The sequence below is a fragment of the Ochlerotatus camptorhynchus genome, unplaced genomic scaffold (genome assembly GCF_037179485.1).
Source record: "Ochlerotatus camptorhynchus isolate MF236.1 unplaced genomic scaffold, CSIRO-AGI_Acam_v1.1 ptg000544l, whole genome shotgun sequence".
NCBI classification, from domain to species: Eukaryota; Metazoa; Arthropoda; class Insecta; order Diptera; family Culicidae; genus Ochlerotatus; species Ochlerotatus camptorhynchus.
In genome coordinates this window covers 287,963-314,903 of record NW_027041027.1, presented here as the reverse complement: position 1 = coordinate 314,903, position 26,941 = coordinate 287,963, and the positions used below count along the sequence as shown (strand labels likewise).

At 38.1% G+C, this 26,941-nt stretch overlaps 3 protein-coding genes across 3 annotated transcripts; 1 reads left to right on the top strand and 2 right to left on the bottom strand.

Annotated features, from left to right (window-relative positions):
* Positions 1-8,989: 8,989 nt before the first annotated feature.
* On the bottom strand, positions 8,990-10,710 carry LOC135713194 (uncharacterized). Its single transcript, XM_065236305.1, has 4 exons — positions 9,960-10,710; positions 9,618-9,888; positions 9,054-9,553; positions 8,990-8,997 (listed from the first exon to the last, which is right to left on the bottom strand). The coding sequence occupies exons 1-4, from the start codon at positions 10,708-10,710 to the stop codon at positions 8,990-8,992; spliced, it is 1,530 nt and encodes a 509-aa protein (XP_065092377.1).
* Positions 10,711-18,703: 7,993 nt separating this feature from the next.
* Polr1C (RNA polymerase I and III subunit C) lies at positions 18,704-19,803 on the top strand. Its single transcript, XM_065236307.1, has one exon. The coding sequence runs from the start codon at positions 18,780-18,782 to the stop codon at positions 19,785-19,787; it is 1,008 nt and encodes a 335-aa protein (XP_065092379.1). The 5' UTR covers positions 18,704-18,779; the 3' UTR covers positions 19,788-19,803.
* A 9-nt stretch (positions 19,804-19,812) lies between these two features.
* LOC135713195 (zinc finger protein 391-like) lies at positions 19,813-21,674 on the bottom strand. The gene is made up of 3 exons (XM_065236306.1): positions 21,653-21,674; positions 21,229-21,414; positions 19,813-21,176 (listed from the first exon to the last, which is right to left on the bottom strand). The coding sequence occupies exons 2-3, from the start codon at positions 21,337-21,339 to the stop codon at positions 19,848-19,850; spliced, it is 1,440 nt and encodes a 479-aa protein (XP_065092378.1). The 5' UTR covers positions 21,340-21,414; positions 21,653-21,674; the 3' UTR covers positions 19,813-19,847.
* Between the last annotated feature and the right edge of the window lie 5,267 nt (positions 21,675-26,941).

The following is a 26,941-nucleotide window of genomic DNA, read 5'->3' as shown; positions in this document are numbered from 1 at the left end:
AAAGAAACATACTTAATTTTAAATTATATTAGCATTAAGGATAAAGCAAAAAAAAAATGGATTGCAAAGATATGAAAAAACGAACTGCAGACAGGGCATCTAAACTCCTACTCTTTTTCGGGTGCGATTAAGGGTGGGCTGTGGATGTTGGGGTCTTGGTGCGAGATGCGGAGACCCGTCGTGGTGAGTGTCCGGAGGTTCCAGAGGTTCCAGTTCAGTAAAACCAGTGAAACTTTGTGATATTAGCGTCGTTTTGTCGTTTCTAACGCTGATCCTCATACCGGCCTCTTTATACGTTCGGTGTTGAAGGAGGGGCCGCCCCGGTTGATCCGGAATAGATTCGAAATCCATTTAGGATTTTCGTTTTTCTTCCGACGTCAGTTTTGGAGGAGGATGATACAGGGATTGGCTTCAGAAACGACAGAGTGACGTCAATCCTGTGGGGTTTTTCCGGTTTTATCGAGCTGGAACTTTGTTAAGACACTTACCTAGGTGTGCCGTTTTCAGTTGATTGGCAAAGCTGGGGCAATTTTTTTCCCAATGTAAACAAGAAGGGAAAAAAGGCAGGGCACGCTAAAAATCGTTTACCCAAATAATATATTGTTGAAATAAACATGCTTTTGACTTTAATTCAAACGTATATATTTTTGTAGCAAACATGTTTATAATTTATTTTGAATTATTCATATGTTTATATAATAAACATTTATATTTTTGATTTAAATGAACAAAATTCGGTTCCGTGTAGTAGGTCCCGAAGAAAATCATTATTATTTTTGGCTCACTCAGTACCAGAACAACGGTCCCAAGCAGTCCCAAGCTATTTCACTCACCCCTGCATGTTCTGCATGAATCCACACACCCCTGATGTTATCTGTCAAACTTTCATAGCGAATCAAAACAAACATAGTGTATACTATAGTAATAGAATTTCAACTAGAATAGGGTACGTTAATCGTTTGCTTGGGACCAATAGGCTACTAAAGTGGTGAGCCAATTTAAAATCGTTAGTTTCGTATTGATTGTTGCTATTATAGCCGATGTCTTCAACTCCGCTTAAATCTTAAACCAGGTTTACCCATATAATTAAACCTGGTGTAATGCTTAAGCGGAAGTGAAGAAATCGGCCGTATAAGAGAATCGATCAATGCAAACAGGAATTCTGGATCAACAATAGAAAAGGGCCCATCAGCATTTATAAACAAACCGTTCCAAAGCCCATTCCTCACAAACGAAGGCCGCCCACAGAAACCAACACCATCATCGTGTAAGTAGAAGTTTCCGATGATAGTGTTGGTTTGCGTGGGTGGCCTTCACTTTGTGAGTAAAGGGCTTTGGAACGGTTTGTTTACAAATGCTGATGGGCCCTTTTCTATTGTTGATCTAGAATTAATGAAACCTCGCGTCACTTTTCAAATAGGCCAATCTACATTGATCGATTTTCTTCATCGACTTTTTCTTTCGTTAATAACTTGACTGCATTGATATTTTGAACTAATTTGTCAACATAGCATGTTAAAAGAAAGTATTTTTAAGTATATTGGACGATAAGAACAGCCGAACATGTTTTTGAAGCTATGTTATTAACGAAAGAGAGAGTCGGTAGACGTGAGATTTCATTAGCTCTGTCTGCATTGATCGATTTTCTTCGTAAATTCGTCAGTGTCACTTTTTGTTATTTTGAGTTGAATTCGACTCAGTTACTGAATTCAAGCTGAACATTGCATTAGGTCCAAAGTATCATTGACAGATTCTCTTCGTTGACTTTCTCTTTGTAGCCTTACGGCCATGTAAAGACATTCCCAGGTATTTTCAACACATAGATCGACAAAAGAAGCTTTTATCTAGCATCTAATACGACAAACACAACAAGAAACGGTTATATGCTCAAGTTATTAACGAAAGAAAAAGTCGACGAAGAGCTAGGTGGATCGATTCTTCGCTTGCTTGTTGTTCTGCTGCACCGATTTCCTCTGTTTCTTCTGCTGTTTCAAGGTATTCCTCTTCAATTATCTGCTGGCTCGAGGTTAAGTGCATTTGTATTCTCAGTATTGTTTTTATTATTCTAGTTTTTAATTTCAGCCGGGTGGAGTCGGTGTCATTTAGCGACATAAATAGTGCAAGGCTGGTGATTTCTTCATCATCTGAAAGTGAATTATAGGTATAATAATATTCCTGTAATGAATAATAACACAGTGTTTATACTAATTCTTTCAGTTATCTCGGTGGTAGAAGCGCCTAGAAATGTACTTATTTTTACTGTTGTACGGCATCCAAAAGGTGAAGGTGGAGTGGTTATGAATTTCATCAGTATTGACAAATTGCTCCCTTTCATTTATTTCAACTTCGTAAGCTTGAAAGAATTCACTGTAGTCTGTCGTATTGCATTCCTGCACCAAAAAATTAATTTTGTTGTCGACTACAACTATTTCTTTAATTACGACGAATAGAGGAAACAGATCCATGCTAGGTTTTTTACAAGCAACTGCTAAATTAGGTCGAAATTCTATCCCATTGATTGTAACGCTTTTTGGGACAAACACGGGTTCATCGTTTCCTTGCAAAAAATGTCTGCTTTTGCTGTTTTTAGGTAGCATTAGGATTCCGGTCTTGTATACAATTTTGTCAGTAAATGGATTATCAAGTAAATTGATAACCATATTAAAGCTCTGTCGTTTGGCCAAACTTTTGCAAATGTTCTTGAAGTTTCGGCATGTGGCTGATTGGTTTTTAAACGACTTATTTTTCTGCTCAAAAGTAAAGCAACTGAACTGTTTCATATTGCCACTTTGCTTGATACAATGCACATAATGCTCCAAGTGATGACTTTTATTAATCCGTTTGTTGAAATTTGTATAGAACAATTGTTGGTAAAGTCTGACATGCTCTTCAAGTTCAGTTAATAGATGATCAGAGATTATTGGAGACATGAGGATTCGCGTAATATTAATCAAATGGCCAATCATCAATATATACTAGGGATTTTGTGTCCGAACAAGAATGGAAATGCTCTAAGCAACAGAAGGTTTTGTGTTCCAGTTTGCTTCATTTTGTAAGCACTTGGCTTTTTCAGCATTTCTTCTGTAAAATTAGCAGAGGGTTTGTTCTTCCTGTCGACATATCCGTACGCAAAACTGTTGATACGGTAGTTGATATACAAAACGTCTATTTCAACATTTTTGTCCTTCGTGTAAGTACTTAGTACCAATTGCACTGTTAACGGTACAATGCCTTCAGCAACATCATGCATGACATCCAATGCAAAATTTTCAGTGATATGGATAGAAAACTTTTAGAATACAACCACCAGCTTTGAGACCACATTCTGATAGAGAGATTTGTCCTTCTAACAACTTCATCTGACTTTCATACGATTGTCTTGTTCGTAGTGGAAATTCTCTATGAGAGTCTTCTTTATAGAGCGGGCGCGAAATAGTGCAAATTCTGCAAAACAAGTTAGCTCCCGGTCCAAGTAAATTGAATACTTCATGTGCAGCAAGTGTATCACCACAGAATACCGACAGAACTGCTCTGATAACGTACTTATCGGATCCATAGTACACTGTTACGCCTTGTTCTAACTTTTTGAGATCAGAAACCAACGGTTGCATTATTTTATTGTATCCGTGGTGCTTTGCGTCCAGCGTAGTGCAGACAATAACAGGAAATATACTTCGTGGAGAACTGTTGTACTTATCCGGAAAGTTTTGGATTTTAAAATCGATACACGATACATTGTTTATGCCTGCTCGGGAACTTAATGCATTTCCAAGCTCTACATCATCCTGGTATAAGGATAATCTTATGGCATCAGGGTACTTCATGAAATAATCCCTGTTTTTGTATGTTTCTCCTGAGCAAAAGGAGCTATACTCTTTAATACTAGTCGTACTCCAAGACTGAGATGGATAATGATGTTCAGTTTCTTTCAGCAAACTTCGATTATCTGGGTTTCTAAGAATTAACTTCAATGTATCGATAATAGGTATGTAAGAGAACGTTTCGTTTACGCGTATTACTTTATGATGTCCATAGACGTGACGAACATCCTCACGATACGAAAGCATTTTTTCTTCTGGTTTGGGTACAGTAATGGCCATTTCCTCCAAATATTGTGCTTGCTTGTTTCGAGTAGACACATTTGCGAAAAAATCAGGAAGGTGAAATACGTTAAGAAAATTCATCACACCGTCAGAATTAGTATCAATATTAATACTTTTTAAATACAGCCTTGTTTCTTGCTGCAGGTGTTGCGTTGTCAGTAAGATTAAGTTTTCGCAGAGCTTTATAGTTTCTTCGACCTTCGTTTGAGGCAAAGAGACGTCTGTCAAAAGTCGACAAATTCCTAGTGAGGCTACTTTAATTATTGCTTCCACTGATATTTCACAAGGATTCATTTGATCCGGCACGTTCATTTGTTCCAACTGAGGTTCAGAAAACTCAAGAGAAGTCGGAAAACCTAACCTCATTTTTTTTGGTGATGCACAAGGGTCGTCAATAATCGGAATGTTTGACGGTTGTTTACTCAATTTAAGCGGATGTGAATAAAGAATGTGTCGCTTCAACGAAGTAAAGTGGGAATAGCTCAGTTTGCATTTTGAAAATGTGCAGTTATATAGAATAACATCAGCACGAAAATGGTTTTGCTTTAAATGGTAGTTGACATGACGTTGTAAGGCGTCAACATAACCTGGAACCTGCTGCTTACAAAAGAAGCAAACAATACAGTTTTTCGGTCTAGAATTAGTCTAAAAAGAAATAAACAAATTTATTACTTACGCAGGGTTTGAAGTACTCGACTTTTTACACTAACTTCCTCCGCATCCAGCTGACGATGTACTTCCTCCATTTTAACGTTTTCAGCAGCTTCCACACAATATAACACACGCGTGCACTTATCAACAGTTCGTTTCGTTCTGACAGCTATTTTCCGTATTCTCGTCAATTTGAAAACATGGAATATGGCCGTTTCTGATTTGACAAGTATTTTAAGTACTTTCGGCAAAATGAAATGAATATGCCGTAGAGTTCGGTAATTAGTTTTTAAGACTTCGGTAGTTTGACACTTTGCCAACTAGATCAGTGATAACCTCTGACGAGTCTTGGTAAATGATTGACTTTACCGAAATTTCGCTGAAAAAAAACTTAAAATTTTGGCGAATCATTATTATTATTTAGCTTTATTTAGGAGGCTTTCAGCCTTAGGCTGGTTCGCCTCCAACAATTCGGCGAATCATGTATCTTCAACGAAATTTCGGCATATTTCCAGTTTACGGTACGGCTACGGCAATACATTTCACCGAGGACAGATTTTGGTTTTAAGTGTGTATACTGTAAATTTTTACCGAATATGGAACAGCTGAACATTCGGTAATCCATTCGATAATTTTTCAATTTAAAATCCCTTCGGTAAATTTTCTTCGCTTGTGGGCTGTCAAAATTTACTGACCTGTGGACTGTAAATTTTACTTAACGATCAGTTAAGTTTACCATAGCGCTCAGTATATGTTTTACCGAATCTACTGTACTTTTTTTCAGAATAAATCATGAAAATTAGAATATTTATTGATTAATTATTTGTTTCTTTCATTCACCAACCAAAAAATTCATTCGACTATTTAACCATATATATTTTTAATAGGCATTTCCATATTGCATTCGTACAAACATCATAAAAATCACAGTTGTTAAGCCGCACTCCAGTTGTCCCACAGCTGTCTACAGCAGCAGTCGATTTTTTTATTTCGTTGTGAACCACGCGATAGACTGTTTTCGAGACTTGCTATTATATAGTTGCTCTTTGTTCGTTGCTAGCAGTTCGGTGCCTTTTATTGCTACGGTGCAAGATGTGTGAAGTAAAAAATACCATCAAGTTTAGCTTCAGCCATTGTGATGCTAAACCAAACATCGGAGAGATAGTAAATTTCGCCAAAGCACTCGACGCGGATCCGGCTGAAATGGAAGCTGTTTATCGCATTGGTGATGAAAGGGGAGTCTTCATGAAGTTCAAATCAGAGGAAGCGATGCTCCATGCTCTGACATTCAATTCGGAGGATTTAATCTTCCATTATGCGAATGGAACGACGGCAAAAGTACGCATGTCGCATGCTGGTGAATTCATTCAATATGTGCGTGTGTATGACTTGCCACCAGAGGTACCCGACAACGAGCTGGATAAAGTGCTGGGGAAATATGGGAAAATTAAACGCATCATCCGGGAGAAATTTCCAACTGATCTGTGTTTTGAGGTATATACAGGGATACGCGGTATATATATGGATGTGAAGAAGGAAATCCCCACGTCATTACATTTCTTCAATCGCAAAGGAAATATTTTTTATGATGGCAACAAAGATAAATGTTTTCTGTGCAAAGCGGACGGACACCGGAAGCTTTCCTGTCCCAAGCGGAAGGCTCGGAAGGAACCGGAGAAGCAACTGAAGGAAAAAGGAAAGCAAAGTGAAAGAAAACAAAACAGCAGCAGTACGTATGCTGGTGTAGTGGTGGAAGGTGCGTCGTTTGTCATTAGTGATCAGGAAACGGACACGGGGTTGGAGATGTTGAATGAAGAAAACGAAATGGACGTGACGACCCCAACGACCGACGAGAGTAGCGGAGAGCATGCAACGGGAAACGATGTTCAGAAGCAGCAGCAGCGATCACGATTCGGGTTCAATGAAAATGAGGAACAAATTCGGGAAAGAAAGAAGTTGCGTGCACGGGAGAAGACCGCTTTGTCACCGCTTCGATCGCCACCAAGAAAAATCATATGATAAAATATGTTTGTATATATTTATATATATATATATATTTTTTTTTGTATTTTGAGTACCAAAATTGGTATTCTATGTTACTCGGCTCCGCTAAGTTATTTTTATAACATTTGAGCCTGCCAAATAAACGAACTGAAAAAAAGCCGCACTCAGCAAACCGTGCAAAAATCAAGGGGTAAGTCACTCGGCACAGCTGCTATTGTATTAACGCTATTTACAGTGTGCCGCATTCTTCCGGTATTGTGCCGAACGATTATATTTGTACCCTGATTTGTGCCTTTATATATTTGAAGTGTATGAGTGGTCAAATACAAATTGATCTGGTATATCTGGCAACACTGCTTCTGTAAGGAAGATATTGACAGCTGTTTATTTACTAAGTACAAATTCGCTTCAAGATTCGCTCGTGCGGTGGAAATCGTTGGCCTTGAATCTTGTTAAGGAAGTGAAAGAGTCGTTTTTTCTGTAATCGTACGTACTACCGCATTTGTTCATCCTCATCTGATAAGCTAATCCGTATATTTTTATCTAGATTTTCTCACGAATTTCTTCAAATTTCCTGCAGCACACAAATCATATGTGAAGGAACGGCGGAGACAACGAAAGTAATCGGGCTTCGATCCGACCCATCAGCACCGGATCAAACTGATCGGTTGAATTTTGCTGCTGGAAAATTTCCTGCTGGAAAATTTCCTGCTGGAAACCTCGAAAAAGTAATTCTTCTGCCAGAACGACTGCTACAAGATGGGATCGAGCTGTATGCAAGGTTGGCACATCCTTATGGAGGACTCGCACAAGCGCTACCGGTTTCGGGACGATGTGAAGATGGCTCTGCGACGTGGCTTTCTGGACATTGACGAGGCTATGCTGAACGACAAATCGCTGAATGAACGGATAGCCGGATCGACGGTGGTCACCGTTATGATAAAGAACGATAGGTTCTACTGAGTGTGCTAGGGATTCGCGGGCGATCGTGTGCATAAACCAGAAGCTTGATGTGCTTTCGATCGATCACAATCCGAAAAATACCAGTGAGTTGGAGAGGATAAAACGTGACGGAGGTAACGTTGAGTATAATAGGGGGCTATCCATATACCACATTGACAGCTCATGGGATGGGTGGTGGAGTTTATCGAATGTCCCGGTCCTTACAAATTAAAAAAAAATAGATGGATGATTGTCTTCGCAGCAGGAGAGGGTATCTAAAACCTGTCATAACGTGTCCACGTGAAATATGGACAGCCCCTAGAGTGAATCAGGGCATTGTGGGCATATCCGAATGTGAAAAAACGAGTGGCTAGCGAGGGTTTTATGTTTATGTGACATAATTTGGGACGTACTTCCGATCCAATTGAAGAAGAAACATAATAGTAGACGAAGAAAACTTTCCTTATAGTGATAGCTTATTGTATTTTATATTTAATCATATGTGCGTAGATACGACAATGTATCATCCGACAGCGAAAGCTTGTTGCTCGGCGCTTTGATGTGCGTAATATAGTGGTCAATATCCGATTTGTGGTGGTTTTTATTGTTCAATACTAATCCTCCAGCTTGGGATATTGAATAAAAATTTCCTAAGAGAAAGATTCCCCTTCGCTCCACATTCGTTGGGCATTCTCTAGGAACAGTGGTAAGTGGACAATTTTTAGATTTTCCTGCAGATAAAAAAGGTATTAGCAAATATCCTATGTGCGTCAGCTATATTTACCTCTCTGGTATTGAAAGTTAGTTACATGACAAACTATGCGACCATGTAGTGCTATCCAATCTCCGATAGTTATTTCATGCTGCATGCAGTTAGCGTTAACTGATCCTGTTGGTGCAATCATTCTAATACGATGAAACCGTCTCAAGCGGTCGTTTGATCTTTTAAAACGACCTGATGACAGCATCCAAAGCATTGTCGATTTTTTTATGCTCATATTTTTACCGTTTACTCCTTTTACGTGGAATACGTTACGATTATTACCGGAAGAGCATTGGCGTAAAAGTAGTTCTCCACCAGCGTTAGCAAATATCGTTTCAGCAGCTTCAATTATGTGTTCTCCTATTTCATTTTCATTTGAAGAGCTTTCTTCAACTGCAGAACCTGCGGTACTCTTATTTGCAGTTTCATTGACTTCGTATTTATCTGAAATATTATCGAGAAAATCACCTACACAAACTTTTCAATATGTAACTGTGTTTTACCTTCGCATTCTATGTTAATGAAATCACTGTTCTTAATTGAAACAAATTCAAATTCGGCTTCAGTTTTAGAATTTATAATTGTCATACTTTCCCCGAAATCAATATCTTCCTGTTCAACACCTAGATGGTTTAACAAATGTATTGCATCGTTTGCAGCTTTCTCGATAGCTTGGCGGATTTGGATATCATTTGGAAGGTCATGGATCGGCGTTTTCTGTGATTTCAGCTGTTTCTTCTGCAAGCACGGAAAGTTTAGCTCTGTTTTTCTACGATGCACGATGAATAATTTCATTTGAACTTTTTGCATGCGCTGCTCGACTTCTTTCATGGTGAAATTAACTGCGGTGTGATTAACAGTTGTCATTGACCGAAGCTCACGAAATGCAGTTTCACATGGTTGACTTGATAAATGATTGATAATGAATTGTTCACTTCTATTGGCTTTCCGGCATCTGACAATGAATTTTATTAAGCCATGCGCATTTAATTCTAAACAATGATACACATTTGATGTAGGGCACTGTTTTAGTGTTTTCTGATGCTTTAAGCAAATTCGTCGCCATGCACGAACAAATAATAAGGTAGTCCTGTAGAAAGAAGTTAGTTGAAACATATTTGTGTCATACTGGGTATCATCATTTTGTAACAAACCATATTGAAGTTATGCGTTCTGTAGGAGACATTTGTTGATCGTTAAATACTAAATAAGCATTACGCATTATTCGTAAATATGTAGCTGTTCCGATACTGCCAGGTACCACTGTGGTTAAATGATCAATTAGATTCAACGACATAAGTTTCATTGACGGATCAAATTTCATTCGGTCCGCCGCATTCAAATCAGAAGGATTTAGTTTGTGTATAACTTTTTGTCCGTTTTCCATCATTTGTTTGAGGACTGCAGGCGAAATTACATAGTCACCTGAAGTCGAAGATATAAGTTATTAATTATATAAAAATTGTGATGAGAACAAGAATGAGAAGCATCTTTACCTAAACGCATTTGTTTTTTGGGGTCTAACAAGGTATGACGAAATTTGTTGACTAGGTGAATACTATCCTGAATGCAGATTGGTTTATCATCCATATCTATGACAAAGTGAAGGCCGTATGATTCGCTTGGACATCCATTTGGTATTTTTGTTCTTTGTCGCATAGCCATGAGAAGCCGTGGATCGCCATCGGACGCGTTCGATATGACGGTTATGCCAACTTTCAGCAATTCAGTTTCTATAAATGCCCACCTCGACATAACTTGGTCATGTGTAAATCTGTTATCACTGCACGTGTACAGCACGCAAAATGGCGATGCTCCGACAGCCATTGGTGTTGCTAATACAACATATAAGTATTCACCATTAGAAAAACGATCAAGATCGTTTATGATCTTTTTGATTGAACTGGCTTTGAAAACATCTTGTTCAGGCATACCAAACTTGTTTAAAGGAGCCACTAGGCCACGAATTGCATCATTTCTTGAATCATATTCCGGGTTTGGTGAAAGGGTTGTTCCATCTTCACTCAAAGCTACTACTAATGGATAGTTGTGCGCATTTAGATACTTAAGCAGGGGCATCACCATTAAGACTCCTTCTTGAGTTTCTGTAGTGTGCCTTGCGATATGTCGTTTTATTGTTTTTGAACTAGGAAGCTGCATGTTTGCTCTTTTAAATTGATAACTGCTGTTTCCAGCAGTCATTAATTCATAGGCAGCTGCATCGAGCTCAGATTCTGTATACCGCATTCCACGTGGCATACACAATTTTGACCGTGCATTCAGCTCAACGTGAAGATTAAGAAGTGGACTTGACTTTTTTCTTCTGTCGGTCGCTTTGTTTGTTGTGTTGAGACGTTCGACCGGTTCGTCCCAACAACTTAGTTTTCCGCAAGGTTTTCCGAGTAATCTGCAGATCCTGTCAATTGATCATCATAAGAAAGCATAACTAAAATTTGTGAATTAAATTATTACTTTCGACCGTTGCATTGTTCTCATGCTCGTCTTGGTTCATGTGTTCTTCTATGCTCTCGTGCTCTATTGAGTCCTCGTCAAGGTCCTCGTACACTTCTTTCTCCTCGCGCTCTTTTTTGTCCTCGTGCTCTTCTGTGAACCACTGTTCATTTGAATTTTCGTTCTCTTCTTTGTCGTCGTACTCGTCTGTGTATTCATGCTTCTTTGGGTCCTCGATCACTTCTTTGCTCTCGTGCTCTTCTGTGAACCACTGTTCATTTGAATTTTCGTTCACTTCTCGGTCCTCGTATTGTTCCATGTCATCAGATTGTTGATCTGAACCTGGATTGTTAAATAAAGTATTATAAGAAAAACCGTGAAGTCAAAAATGGCAAACAATATTCAAACCTTGTATTTAAAAAGTAACTGAAAATGTTATAGTAATGACACGATTTTGTCAGCCCTTTCACGCATCAGACTTTTATCTTTCAATAATTTAACTTAACCGTAATTAAAAATCTTTGTCATTCATTGTCAAGATAGATAAATAAGGTATATTGTGATGCAATATAGCTATCTTATTGCATCACAATATACCTTATTTATCTATCTTGAAGATGAAATGAAAAGAAGTTAAAAGTACATGAGTTTTTTAGAATATTAGACAAGATCGGATCCTTACTGTAATACAATAAATAAAATGTTTTGATCCCGCATACTATTTACCTTGAGGTTCATATACAATTTCTTCAAAATACACGATCTCAGGTTCAGAAGCATACTCGTTATTTTTTTCGGCTTGTTCAACACCTGTACCTAAGTTATGAAATAAAATATGTGATTAAAACAAATTAAAACCAAAAATTACTCCCAACTGTAATGTTAGCACATGCCCTTAATTTGTGTGCTATAGGCGATCCATTAATTACGTAACGCTCTAAGCGAGGAGGTGGATTTGGAATTATGTTACTAAATAATATATAAGACACAAAAGCCTCACGAAACCTTGGCTTCATTTTTCGGGTAGCAAAAGAGTTCCAAGATGTATACTGCATGAAATCACTTTATTGCTCCCTGGTACGAACGAGATTGGAATATGCTTCTCCAGTTAAGAACCCTCATTTCCAAAATGGTGTTGAACGAATCGAGTCGGTGCAGCGACGTTTTATCAGATACGCTCTACGAAGATTGCCTTGGAGGGATCCCTTTAATCTACGGAGCTACGAGAGCGGTTGCCTCATGATCCACCTGGACCCCCTCCAAACACGACGTGAGGTGGCTAAGGCACTTGTCATCGCTGATATTCTAACTGACCGTATGGATTGTCCTGCCCTGCTCGGCAACATTAATGTTCAAGCTCGCTCCCGTGTGCTTTGAGGCAACTCTATTCTAAGGATCCCACTCAGGAGAACTAACTATGCCGCGAATTCCAGGCTAATCGCCCTCCAACGGACGTTCAACCGAGTCTCCTCAGTTTTTGATTTTGACATGTCACGCGACTCTCTTCTACGACAATTTTTGTTAGCTTTAAGATAACTTTTTATCATTTGGACACCAAACTAGCAACAAAACTAGTATGTTGATAACATACAATAAATAAAGAAATAAATAAATAAGATAGCGAGCAATGAAAGAGAGGAGAGGTGTTAATGTTTTCACAATTTCACGGAACATAGTTAATGGATCACCCCCTGCTGGAATATTGAAATTTGAACATACCTTCAGATTCATACATAATTTCGTATAAATATTCGATTATCTCACTGTCCGTCCCATCAGTAGCAAAATGGAGCGGATCTAATTCCGTGTCACGCAGCGTATGCTTAAAGTCTAAAATATAAATATTATAATGATCTTACTAAATCCTTCTTCTTAACATACCTTGTACAATATCAGCTGTTGAATTCATAAACGGTCGTTTAACTGGACTTTCGTCTTCGCCAGTAATATCTGGTGTGATGCTACGACGCTTCCTACCAGATGAATGTGGCAGCTGGATGTGAAATGTTTCGCAGTGTCGTTTAAATGCGAACATATGCCAGCTTCCTGTTGTGTCCATATTGAGTGATATTTTCGATTGCTTACTTTCAACGCAAATTGGACACGTGACATAAGCTTGGATTTTATTGCCCGCAGTGTAAACTTCCACACGAAGATCTTGTAGTTTAACCAAGAAATCATCAAAAATTTTGTCTTGACCTTTTCTGAAAAGAAAATTAGTTCAACAACTTTTAGTTTGAAAGCTATAGAAGCATTAAAACTAATACTTACCGCGAAGAAAAATAGAGCAAAATTTTCGTTTGTAATTTTCGGGCATGTAACTCCATTTCAACGTCCTTATCACTTGGATCACCGTCATTATTGGACATATCGGATGGTGGCTGAGCATTTCTTATCTGCCGTTGATTTTGTCGCTTGGCTCTCTTTAAAAAATGGTTGACTCCACGATTGTTCATAATGCCTGCCAGATCCAGCAAACACAACGTTTCTCCTTCCATGAATTTGAAGTTTTCTGGATGCGATGCAAATTTTCTCCCGTAAATATCTTTCAGGGGCATTCCACCCGCTAGTGCTTCTTCTCTCAGGCAATCAGCCATACCGCGCATGTCTTCCTCTATAATTTTAATGTTGTCGCTTGTCAGCCTCCCAAGAGACTGACTGCACAGATTTTGAATTGTGAGGATATTTTTTAGATGGAAGTTTACCGCACCGTACTCTTCCTCCAGCTTACTCCAGAAAAAATTCTAAAACCGGAGGAGATACGGAAACATGTGATATTATTTGAAGGAAACTATTTTTAGTCAGTTACTTACCACAACTATGTTGGAATGTTCCATTTTAATGAATAAATACCGTTAGCTTGGAAACAATGTGTCTAGCGAAAAGAATTCGATTCACGTTTGTTTACGTACACGCAACATCAATTACCGTTGTCAATAGCAACCCAGGCAGTGCTCCCGGTTTATTTTAATTATAATCTGATACATACGAAAACGTGCCGGTAATGTGCCCCAACTATGCAAAATCTATTTTCGGCACATTGTGCTGAGTGACTAACCCCTTGATATAAACAAACTTTTATAGAGTCATGGGGGCTCGAGCACTCCTGGCTCAGAGCTTTTGGCGGGAATCAACTGAGAAAGAGCAAATCAATTTTAAACTAGAGAAAATTTTCAAGCAGTTTTCCATTGGCTTGCAAAATAAAATTGGTCGACTCCGCAGTACCCAGGCCCATACTAGAGTGTGTTTGCCTGTCGTTGTTAAGCTCATCAATAGCAGCCATGGACCCGAGGATTAGCAACCAACAACGAAATCAGTACACCCCAGATGGCATGGGATCGAAACTAGAAATTATGCAGATAAAAAAGCACAAATAAAATCAGCAGTTGTGTATCGATATTTTGATTTTACAACACAAATCGATATTTTGATCTGGCAACACAATCGATATTTTAACATTAATAGCGTGTGATAGCAATATTTTGAGAAAGATCTTTATAAACGATTCGCGATTAGACTTTTAGCATCTTTACAATTATTCATGAAATGGTGACGATCGCTATCGATTTTTCTTATGAATGGCTTTGAAGATCGATGTATAGAAAATTAAAGAAAATTAACGAAATGGTTGGTCGGGTATGTGTTATGGAAACTACACACAAAAAATAATCGTTACTAAAATGATAAATACCACGCACACTAAGATTTTTTTACAGTATACTGTAAATTTTTACCGAATATGAAGCAGCTGAACATTCGGTAATCCATTCGATAATTTTTCAATTTACAATTGAGAAATCCAACTTAAACTCCTCCGCGCCTTGTGGCAGGAATAAGCACTAACCGACGGTGATAAGTCTGTGACAGCCGTTGACAATTTCATTGATTGTTTGCAAAATTGTTTAATTTCAATGTAATTTCATGCAAATTTCTTGTCAGCATGGATGAACCTTGTACAAAATGCATAAAATTATTTTGTAATGCATTGTTCCTAAATAAAAAGCTACTTCAAGACAGGTAAATTACAGAAAACATGTTAAGGTTTGAAATCATCTGCCGATTAAACAGCAGACAAAGTTGGCCGACTAAATCCATCGACGAAAAACTAATTGCTCGGTGTAGCACCAGACGAAAAACGATTTAATCTGCTGATTAATACACCGACTGAAATTAATTTTTAAGTGGCAATAGATTTAGTCGGTGGACGAATCGGGTGATCTGGATGATGTTTGTTTATTTGGAAGATATTTTCGCACGATTAAAGCACGATAAAATTCAGAATTATATACCATTATTACGAGTACTACTTTTTTGCTCGGATCATGTTTTGACTCCCACAGAAACTCGCTAGAATAAATACAAAATAATAGTTTTTTGGTTGAAATTTCAAAAATGTATTCAGTTTGACACATTATTTCGGACTTATCACCGCTGCGATTGCAGCTCCAAGGTGGCCGATTGAAACTTGGATTTGTCAATCCCTTCGGTAAATTTTCTTCGCTTGTGGGCTGTCAAAATTTTCTGACCTGCGGACTGTAAATTTTACTTAACGATCAGTAAAGTTTACCATAGCGCTCAGTATATGTTTTACCTAATCTACTGTACTTTTTTCAGAATAAATCATGAAAATTAGAATATTTCAGTGTCAACATTTCAAAGGGGCGTAATTGCTTTTGTAAACAATGGCTTTAACCGTCGATTTCTTGCAAATCATAAGGAAACATTCCTCTACTTGTTGGTTTTATTAATTTTCATGTGTGAACTTTTATTCGCGAGAAATCGACGGCTAAAGCCATTGTTTACAAAAGCAATTACGCCCCTTTGAAATGTTGACACTGATTTATTGATTAATTATTTGTTTCTTTCATTCACCAACCAAAAAATTCATTCGAATATTTAAATATTTAATTTAAACCATCAATATAGTATTTTTGCCAATGAATTTTGTTTCTGTGTACCGAGCACGTAATCCTACGTTAAATCTACGATCGTGTCTATTTTTATTCCTCCTTGTTCGTGAGATTGTGCTTAGAACTCTCCATTGATTTGTATGGATTTGACAGTCGGATGATCGGATTAACCCTGCTAATCCAGCCACAAATTTCTCGGATTAACGGGGGGGATACTGTTCTCGGATAAATCTGTAGAAGTGGCATCACTGCACTGAACGAAAACCTCCGCCAAATAAATATTGTATGATTATTGATTCGATGATAAATTTACCCATTTATGAGTAATTGCAACTACAAAAATAAGTAGTAAGTATTCATTTTTGAGTAACAAATACTCATAAATGGGTAATATGGTTACTCATTTAATGGGTAGTCCCAGTCTCCCTCGAAAATGCTTACTTTGTAGTCATTATTGGGTATTTTGCGGTTACCGTGTATAACACTAATCATTAGATATTCGGATGATTATCTTTTGCTCTTTCTTACGAGGGGGGCGGCACATTTAAATCTCAAGTTTAGATGCTCAACAAATCACACACTAGCGAATCAATCTTCGAAAAATCTTCTTTCATTTGTCGCATCTACTTGCATCGCCCATCATCTTCTTGCAGGAAATCTTCAGAATCGTCAACAATCTTCTTTCTATCTACTCAGCGTGCGTGCAGCTAGCCACAGCATAACACAATTTTTTCTGCATCGTAGATAGAGTCGTCCCCCTCGCTTTCTTACACCTTATCCCATGAGTTTCATATGCGTGTCATCCTGATTTTGGAATACTAGAATACAATTTTAAAATGTTCGCTATCTGAAAACCAAACCAAAACTGAACGAAATTTACCTCAAAATTTACATAATTCATATGATGTTGAATTTTTCCCCAGCTAAAATGATTACTACATGATAGAAACATTTATAAAGACACTTTATTTTCCTTAAACAATAAAGAATTACACTTAAGGACAATATTGCTCAATATGCTAAACACCACCGGTGAAAGTCCTACGTGTTCATGTTGGAATTTGAACCAACCTGAATGGTTCCCGAGTCCATGGCATGCACCGTGTTGTAGGTGAGCTGCATAATGGTTTATGGTTGGACCAGGGTCAGGTGATGCAGGCGTGTTGTCTCGGAGTTGTCCTCGTGCTCACGGGATACCTGTGCCAGAGAATACTGTTCCTTGTTTCAGCACTCGTTGTAGTTCGTTATCCACCTGCTGGATCTGTTCCACATTGACGTCGATCAGGATATTAATTGGCAAGGTCAGTATATGTCTTCCTGTTGTTTCGTGCCCTGCGAAAATAAAATAAATTAATGTGGGAATTGGCATCGCTGGTGCTTTTCAAACTTTTGTAACTTTTACTGGTATTTGAAGTGAAAACACTTTCTTTTTTGATCGTTCTGTTTGGGAATAAATGAAGGCTATAGATCTTTCATAATAACGCGATGCGAATTTGTTTATTACTTACCTGTTCGGATATAATCGAGGATATAATCAGGTAGTACACAAATTAAAGAAAGTTGTCTACAATATGTCTGACTAGCATGAGGACTAACAACATTTAACTTTGTAGTTCTACTTCTTATCACACACCCTCACGAAAAATGAATGATTTTTGTTATAGGGTGTTTTGATCTATTTATCTGTTGCGTTTGAGATGAAGTTCTTTAGCTATGGTGTGCATACAAATATTAATCATGAAGGCATACCCGCATAAACGCGAACCATAAATTGACCTTACCTAAAATGGTTAAAAATTGTTTATAATCCCTGCTAAACTTTAACTGAAATGGTTATGGAACTTTACATGAACGTTTAATGATAAAGTTTCAACCTTATGTATTATGGTTTTTTGGAACTGGACCTTACAAATAATGGGTTGTTAAGAACCATTACCATTCCAAATTCTTGTAGGTAAGGTCAATTTATGGTTCGCGTTTATGCGGGTATGCATATCAAAGCCATTATCATCTGCAAACAGGACGATTCGCATTTGATATAAGTAACACGGGTACAAATTTTGTTCATTTATATCCAAAATATAAATGTTTATACTCTAAACATATTAATTATTCACAGTTAATTGAAAACATGTTTAAAACGAAAATATTTATGTTTGAATTAAATTCACAGGCATGTTTATTTCAACAATATCAAAATCCATTGTATTTGACAGTTTTTGTCACCATGTCTGTGTTTGACTGACAGTAAGGTCCACGAATGGTTTTGTAACATCGATCAACTTTATGTGGAATATATCGCGAATTGGTTGCCTGTAATTTACTGATTACCAATTCACGATATATTCCACGTAAAGTTGAGCGATAATACAAAACCATTAATGGACCTTACTGACTACCATAACCATTACCATTAATGTTCTCAAATCATAAGTAAAAACGTTCTTATATAGTTCTCTTTCTGAAAATGTATGGAGAAAACAAGAATTTGGAATGGTAATGGTTCTTAACAACCCATTATTTGTAAGGTCCAGTTCCAAAAAACCATAATATATAAGCTGTGACATAAGGTTGAAAATTTATCATTAAACGTTCATGTAAAGTTCCATAACCATTTCAGTTAAAGTTTAGCAGGGATTATAAACAATTTTTAACCATTTTAGGTAAGGTCAATTTATGGTTCGCGTTTATGCGGGTTGTCATTCGAAAACGAACCGATGGCATTACAGAGCACTTTGAATGACGATTCGTTTGATTTTTGGCATGTATTTTCGTTCAGTGTAGCAAGGCCACATCAGGGCTGGGGTAGAGTTGCAATGATTTTCTGACAGCCTTAAGTGGTGAGTTTGCAGAATCAGTCGAAGTAGAGTGTGTTTACAAAACATCGGAAATCGGTTGCGAACGTTGCGAAAGCACGTGAAAAGTTCTGTTCCGTCGCGGAAAAGTACAGTGAAAATGCCTGAAGCCATGGAAAATCTTTCGGAAAAACCTCGACTCTATCTGGAAGAGTACAAGCTGAAGCAAGATGCTAACGATTATGGACTATCAGACGAATTGTGGAATTTTGATCGATTCAAACAACAGTTGCAGATTGTGATCGTTCGATACGAGGAAAATGAACTGGAGTTTGACATGATTGGAGTCAGTCCGGCGATCGCTAATGCTTTTCGAAGGTTGATGCTGAGCGAAGTGCCCAGTATGGCAATCGAAAAGGTGCATATTTATAACAACACATCGATCATTCAGGACGAAGTTCTGGCTCACCGGCTGGGATTGATACCACTAAAAGCCGATCCAAGATTGTTTGAATACAAGACAAACGAGAACGATCCAGCTAATGCGTTGGATACTTTGGAGTTTGAACTTAAGGTAAAATGTACCAAGAAGAACAAGGATTCCGCCGAGATTACAAACAATGACAATATGTACAAGAATCACAGTATCTACTCAGGGCAGATAAAGTGGGTCCCGGTGGGCAATCAGGCATCGATTTACAAGGAATCCGACGTGGGACCGATCGATGATGACATTCTGATTAGCAAAATGCGGCCTGGTCACGAGTTCGATATTAAGTTGTTTGCCGTGAAGGGAATTGGCAAAGATCATGCAAAGTTTTCACCGGTTGCAACGGCTTCGTATCGGTTGTTGCCGGAAGTTCGGCTTAACCGGCCGGTCGTCGGGAGAGATGCTTTGTTGTTGCAGAAGTGCTTCTCGCCGGGGGTGATCGATATCGACAAGGATGACCAGGCCTACGTGAAGGATGCCCGATATGATAGCTGCAGCCGGAACGTGTATCGCTATCCACAGATTGCCGACGCGGTTACCTTGAGCAGAGTGAGGAACCATTTCATTTTCAACGTGGAGTCTCTGGGAGCACTCAAGCCGGATGTGATCTTCGTGGAGGCTGCTAAAGTATTGAAGAAGAAATGCAAGTTGTTCTTGGATGAAATTAAAGGTAATTGATTTGTTTGGCAGTAAATCTAACAATTCTATATTTTTGTTTTGTGATGACCATCCTTTATTCTATTCTAAAGTTGTTAATGTTTGAGGTAGCTTAACTACAGATTCGTGGGAGATTTCCTCGGTTGGGCTTGCTTTACTATGCGTTTTAGTATGTGTTAATAGTGTACTTTTCTGGCGGAATGACCTGTGGCATATTGTGCAGGGCCAGGGTCGCTCACCGGTGTGGGTAAGCCTATGTTGCTTCAATACCTTGCTGTGGGCAAATGTTTGCGGACAGAGATCGCAAGCGTAAGGGCGGTCCGACGTGTGGCTTGCTCTGAAGTGAACCGAAAGGTGGCTTTGCGTTTTGTAAGATTTATCGCATGAGGAGCACTTGAAGGGTTTCTGGTTGGTATGACTTCGTTGGTGGATTTTCAGTTCGGCTCCAGTAGTGAAAGCTTTATCGCAATCTGAGCAGTTGAAATTTTTCGTCCCCTCGTGCACTCGAAACACATGATTTCGAAGCATGATCTCATTCTTGAATCGTTTTTGACATTTATCGCATTCGAAGGGAGTTTCAGTCGTGTGGGTCAGAAGATGGCTCTTCAGTCCATGGGCTCTGAGGAATGACTTGCCACATGTGTCACAAATATGTCTAGGAACATCGCGATGGCTTTTGCGATGCAGTGTCAAGGATGTAGCAAATTTGTAACTTTTACCACAATCTTTACAAACATGCTTTTTCGTATCTACGTGCTTCTGCATGTGGCGCCAAAGTGCCCTAGCACTGTTGAATTCTCCCTTGCAAATTCTACATACTTCTGGCTTCAATCCTTGATGCTGACGCTGGTGTGCTTCGTACCGTAAGGTACTACGAAATTGCAAATTGCATTTGTCACAGCTGTAATCTTTTCTCTTCTGTACTATCTGATCTGTTTTGTCAGTCGATTCATTGATTTCATCATTTGTATTTACCCCATCGGTATCAGCAATCTCCTGCAACTGTTCCTCCTCCGTCAAGAAAAACCCCTCTAGTACTTCCTCCTCTACAATCCCTTCCTTTACCTCGTATTCCTCGGCAATTTCTATTTCTATTTCATGGTGCAAATCCTGTTGAAGTTTTTGCGCTCCCTCATGAATGTTTTCTTCGATTTCTGGTTCCGTTCCAATGATTTCATACTCTTGATCTACGATTTCTGAAGACGGTACTGGTGGTTCACTGTCACGCGACTTTCGCTCTAAAAAATCTGCATCGATAGCTATTTCCGCCGGGGCTTTTTCCAGATTACCAAATTTAAAACGCAGCAGAGCATCCGTCTCTAAGCACTGCTGTCTGAATTTACTCCATGAAGTGCACTTCCCGTAGCAGGGACCACAGATGTTCCATGGTAGTCCCGGTCCGTCACATACCTTGGAGCAAAGGAAGTCTTAACTTTGGAAACTTATGTTCACAGTAGCTTACCTTTAATCCGATACATTCTTCGAATAGACTGGCAGTGGACGAATCTCCCAATGGACGTAGAGTGTCTTCGTCATTTGAAAGGCATCCACGGCAACGGTTTGAAAAATCCATCGGCGAAATATATTTAATTGGATGTCCGGAAGTTATTTTGTTTTTGTCGATTATTATTATTATTATTATTATTATCTATATCCGGAGCAAATTGTGATTAGGGCGAAACTAGCAAAATGTAAACAAATGGAGAAAAACCGAGCAAGTTTGCACTATAGAGATTTTCACGTCCGGTTGTATTGGTGCGATATGTGAGAGTGTGTTAGTGAATATCCGAGGAAAATACATAACAAATCGATGTCAAACTCATTCTGACAGATCTACTTTCATACATTTTTTAGATTAGCCAGAGGAAAATAATAAACAACTTTACACGGCGTTGCTCCCGCTAGTGTGCGTGCGTTAAACGTCACTAATCTCTATAGTCGCTATATTCATAGTCTGGCGGATAGAATCTCGGGATTCGGGAACCAATTGAGCTGTCAAATAGCGGAATCAATCGAGCAAATCACGACCAACAACAGAAAAGAGCACATCAGCTATTGCTAACAAAACTTCGGCAACCCTTTTCTCGTGACTCAAGGCTCGTCTACGCAAACTGACACCATATTTGGGTTGGGGAAAGTTTCCCCTATCCGATGATGCCTGTAATTTGCGTTCGATTAGCGGGGAAAGAATAATCAACGTTTTGTTTATAAAAGTCCATAGTACCTTTTCAATTCTTGGTCTAAAATATATTGAATTGGTTCCGCTTTATGATAGATCGAAATTCTATCCGCCAGACTTTGAATATAGCGACTATCCAGCTTTCCATACTCGGTAATGGCGGCCTGTTTGTATGAATAAATGTATCCTTCACTGTGCTTTTTGACACTAACTGGAGGGCGTATGTTGTTCCATTTTCTTCTGTTCCTGGGAGAGGGAAAAGGAAGGGGTTGAAATTCGAACATCCAGATAGTGTCAAAAAGCACAGTGAAGGATACATTTATTCATACAAACAGGCCGCCATTACCTAGCATGGAAAGCTGGATAGTTTGCACGCCATAAACGCGAACCATAACATGACCTTACCGAAAATGGTTAAAAATTGTGTAATCCCTGCTAAGTTATAACTGAAATGGTAATGGAACATTACATGAACGTTTGTGTCATAAAGTTTTAACCTTATGTATTATGGTTTTTTGGAATTGGACCTTACAAAATAATGGGTTGTTAAGAACCATTAGGGAAGGTCCATTAATTATGTCACGCAAATTTGGCCCTCTCCCCCCTTAGTCACATTTTTTGTATGGACATTATTTTTTTGTATGGCTCGTCAGAGTTTCCGAAACCCCCCTCCCCCCTAAAAATGTGACATAATTAATCTAAAATAAACATATTTATTTTTGTTCGCATTGTTGTCAAACCAAACAAAAATATTCACGTTTATTTTCAACACGAATATTTTAAAAATAAACGTAAAATTATTTTTATTTTAAACATTAATATTACATGACTTCAAACATGGAATACGTTTGAAATAAACCTTGTTTATTTTTGTGGCCAGAACAAACTGAGTTTACGTTTAAATTTACCTCAAATATTTTTGTTTCAACGATAAATTTTTCTGCGTGTAGGATTACGTCTTTCGGCAACATATTGGGGTTGCAATTTCAAAAATCCAAAATCGACCGCGTTACGAAAACTGGTCAGGTTTTCATCACTTATAATTCTGTCAATAGCGGATGGAGTTAAATTCTAAACAAGTCAATCGATTAGAAATTTTTCTACAAATCTGCTCAAATGAATAATGTATCATTTTTCAATAGGTCACTATTGAAAATTATTCAAATGTTCGATTGTTGTAATGATGTTTTTTTTCCCCTTTATTAACAAGACTTTCAGCCTTAGGCTGGTTCATCTCTAACCGCAATGATGATTGAAATTATCAACGATTGGCTGCAAAAAGCGCTTTCCCTAACACAGTCGCCGAATATTGATACCGAGCACGTAATCCTACGTCAAATCTACGGTCGTGTCTTGGATACAACCTATTACTTTTTATTGTATCTTATTTGCGATTTGACCCAGGACTGTTGAGGTGTGATGCTGTCAGTATCTTCGCTTGGTTCCACTGGGCCACGGCTGGTTTTGAGATAGAGCTCGTTCAATTAGCATGAAGTAAGAACAGCTCTCCCGACATGAAATGTAGTGCAACATTATGCTCGTTTTGCCAGAGTGAAGACAAATAGCACTGATAAATTCATTTTCCGTTTCGGTAGTGTCGTTTGTTCAATTCTTTCTTAATGCACCCTAGAATGCACCTGCGTGCAATAAATCAACGACTAAATTATATGAGTTCATAGAACTGATTCATGAAGTTCCAGTTCTAGTGCTGGAATCTGAATAAGCCGTGTAGAAGACTTATAATTAGAATATTAGCAAAGTAAATATTGCAATATGACATTTTTATTTTCAATCTCAATACATTATTTTCTCGAAGATCTTATGGGACAATAACAAATAAAGATTATTCAATGCAGTATCATTGTTTTTAGCAATATTTAGTTCGAATAACAGTCATGTTCAATGAGTGTACGATAACATCGTTGAAAATTATCTCAATAATTTAGGCAGAACAATCATACACGCTAACTTGAAAGTATGAGTAAAAAAAAGACCAATTTTGAAGAAAAATGGCTTAACTCATTAATGATTAAACAATTTTACCCATTAATGAGTATCTGTTACCCATTAATGATTAACAATTACTCATTAATGGGTAACAGATACTCATTAATGGGTAAACAATTTACTCCACTTTTCTTCAAAATGGGTCTTTTTCAACCATTAATGGGCACTTTCAAGTTAGCGTGTATTATATGTAAAACCATGCCAAAACAAATGTTTGCCGTTCAGTTTCCTAAAAGCGAAGACAACAAATCAAGAAGACTGGCTACTCTTCCATTTTCTCATACGAACGCTATATGAGGCAGGTACAATCGCGTCATCTACCGCTCAAAGGTAAATGCTTCGAACGAATTTGATAGCAAAGATTACATCCTCAGAAGAAGGGTTTGTGTATTTGCTCATTTTTCTATGCGTTGCTTCCACCTTCACTCAAGCGCAGCGCTACTGTATCTGTCGCTTGTATTCTAGCAAAGTTGCCAGTCTTCTTGATTTGTTGGCTTCGCTAAAAGGCAAATCTATATGCCTATCTAATGATTAGGATAGATCTGTTTACAATCTTCAAACGTCAAAAATCAAAGGAAGCTATTCCAATAAGATATACATGTTTTCATATAGCGCAAACTTCAATGACTGTCCAATAGTTTCTACATGTCTGTTTACACGCGACATATCAACAAACGTCCTTTGGTTTGTTTTTTCCGTCGATCTTGTTTTCCGTGCTGAGCACCAATGCTACCGACGTGCCAGGAAGGCAGCTCCCACACCTGGACCCTACCTATCGACCCATCAACTCATGAACCGGGGACCAACGGCTTTACTTCCCATCCGAAGGAAGGCGTGATCAGAGATGTTATGCCTCAGAACATCCCGGCGGCGCCGATTGGGATTGAACCCAGGCCTGCTGGAATATCATGTACTAAGTATGTGAAATCACGATAGAAATCTTTTCATACCGCAGTCATAGTTTTTAAGTGATAATCCAATTTATCAATCATCACATAGAATGAATAAATCTTCTGAGATTTATATGTTATAAGATGGATCCAATAAACCGTACATGTCGATTTGTTTCAGTGCATGGTGCAGGAACCCACACGGTGTTTCGCGAAAACCCATTAATGGGTATAAAAACACCCATTTCCGCTTAAAGTGCCCCTCCTCATTTAATGGGCAAACTATGGTTTACTCATTAATGGGTAAATGGGGGATCTGTCAATAAATGGGTGTTTTTGACCCATCTTCTTGAATTGTGTTTTTCGTAAAATGGGTAAAAAAATACCCATTTCTTCAAATGGAGGATGCTGGTCTTCGTTGATATAAAAAAAACTTTCTAATATTTACATTGAGAATAAATGCATTTGTAGTGAAAAAAAATATATAACACGAGATATTATAATATCACATTGGATAAAACTGTATAGACTTATCCGTAAGTCTCTCCAACGTTTCGGAATCTAACCTTTTCCAGAGATTGTCCATTTTTGCTAAAAAAAAAGCGGACAGAAACTTTTTGCATTCCCAATGGTCGGTGACGGAATGAGACGATAAAATTTCAAAGTGTTTTTTCACCCATTAGTGGGTAGAAAATATACCCATTATGCAATCGTGAACTGATTCTTTAAATGGGTATTTTTTCACCCATTTTATGATTTACAAATTCCCCCATTTTTTGACAGCTTCATACATGGTTTGAAAATGGGTATTTTTACCCATAAATGGGTTTTCACGAAACACCGTGCATGCAAAATTAGGTAAAGCGGGTCAAAGTAGTTTTCATTTACTTGTGTATTGTCGCTAGACTTGAAAACCGAAATGACCAACTCGCGACAATCGATTTTACTCTTGTTGTGTATGTTAAAGATAACGTCGCATCTAGCGCGAACTATAGCGCATCATTTGACGAATACAGCGCACTAGATGCGACGTTATGTTTAACGTACATAACGAGAGTAAAATCGAGTTGTCTCGAGTTGGCCATTTGGGTTTTCAAGTCTAGCGACAATATAATTCGTATTGAATTTTCCACTAGCTTTCTACTATTAGGTTTTGCACCGTCGGGGTTAACCTCAATCTGATGACAGTTTAGTGGTACTGTTTACGTGGACTTAGTCGATTTTTTCTTGGGTGGATTTTCTCGATATTTTTTCAGACTGCAGTGAGATGTAAACCACATTTCTGCAATGTTCACGAGCAAAATCCTTGCAACGCGCTGTTCCTCGACAATTTTCAAGTTAAAATTCGGAAATCTTAGATTTTTTTTTTCGAAAAAACGACTAAGTGCTTGTAAACAGTACCACTGAACTGTCAAAAAGGTTCAGCCGATTAACACTGAGTTCATTCGTGACGTCACGCTGCAGTACCTAATAGATACTATAGATTCCATAGATAGCAGAGGAAAAGTATAATGTAGCCAAACGAACTGTCAGTTAGTGTAGCCAAACGAGCATGACGTTATCATGGTGTTGTTTGAGGGAGAAGTATGGTTTCCTGTGGTAAATTTTACCTATTCCATTCGATTGATCGCTAGGAATTTTTTTTTTCTTGATAAGGATTACTCAAAATTGAGTTTGCTTCTTTAACTTAATTTTACCCTCGATTTTACCTATAGGCTACCCGAAAAAAAATTACCTTGAAATTTTCAGTGGAAACAATGCTCTAACATTAATATTTATTGTCGACAATAAAAATGATTGTTATAATGTTGTACCCTTCCGAAAACGGCAAAACTGTTACCTAGCTGTACAATGAATGTACATAATAAAATGTTGTTACAATGATTTTTATTGTATTTTCATTTATTTTATTGTTAACATGATTCGATCACGAACAATAATGAACAATTCTATTACAATAAAAAATGTTGTTACATTAAATATTGGTGTGTTTTCATTGTGGGTTACTTCACGAACAATAAAAATAAATCTGATTGAAGCATGCAGACTATGAGAGGGTCAGCAACACTGCCAATGTAATCAAGATAGGTGCTGCTCGT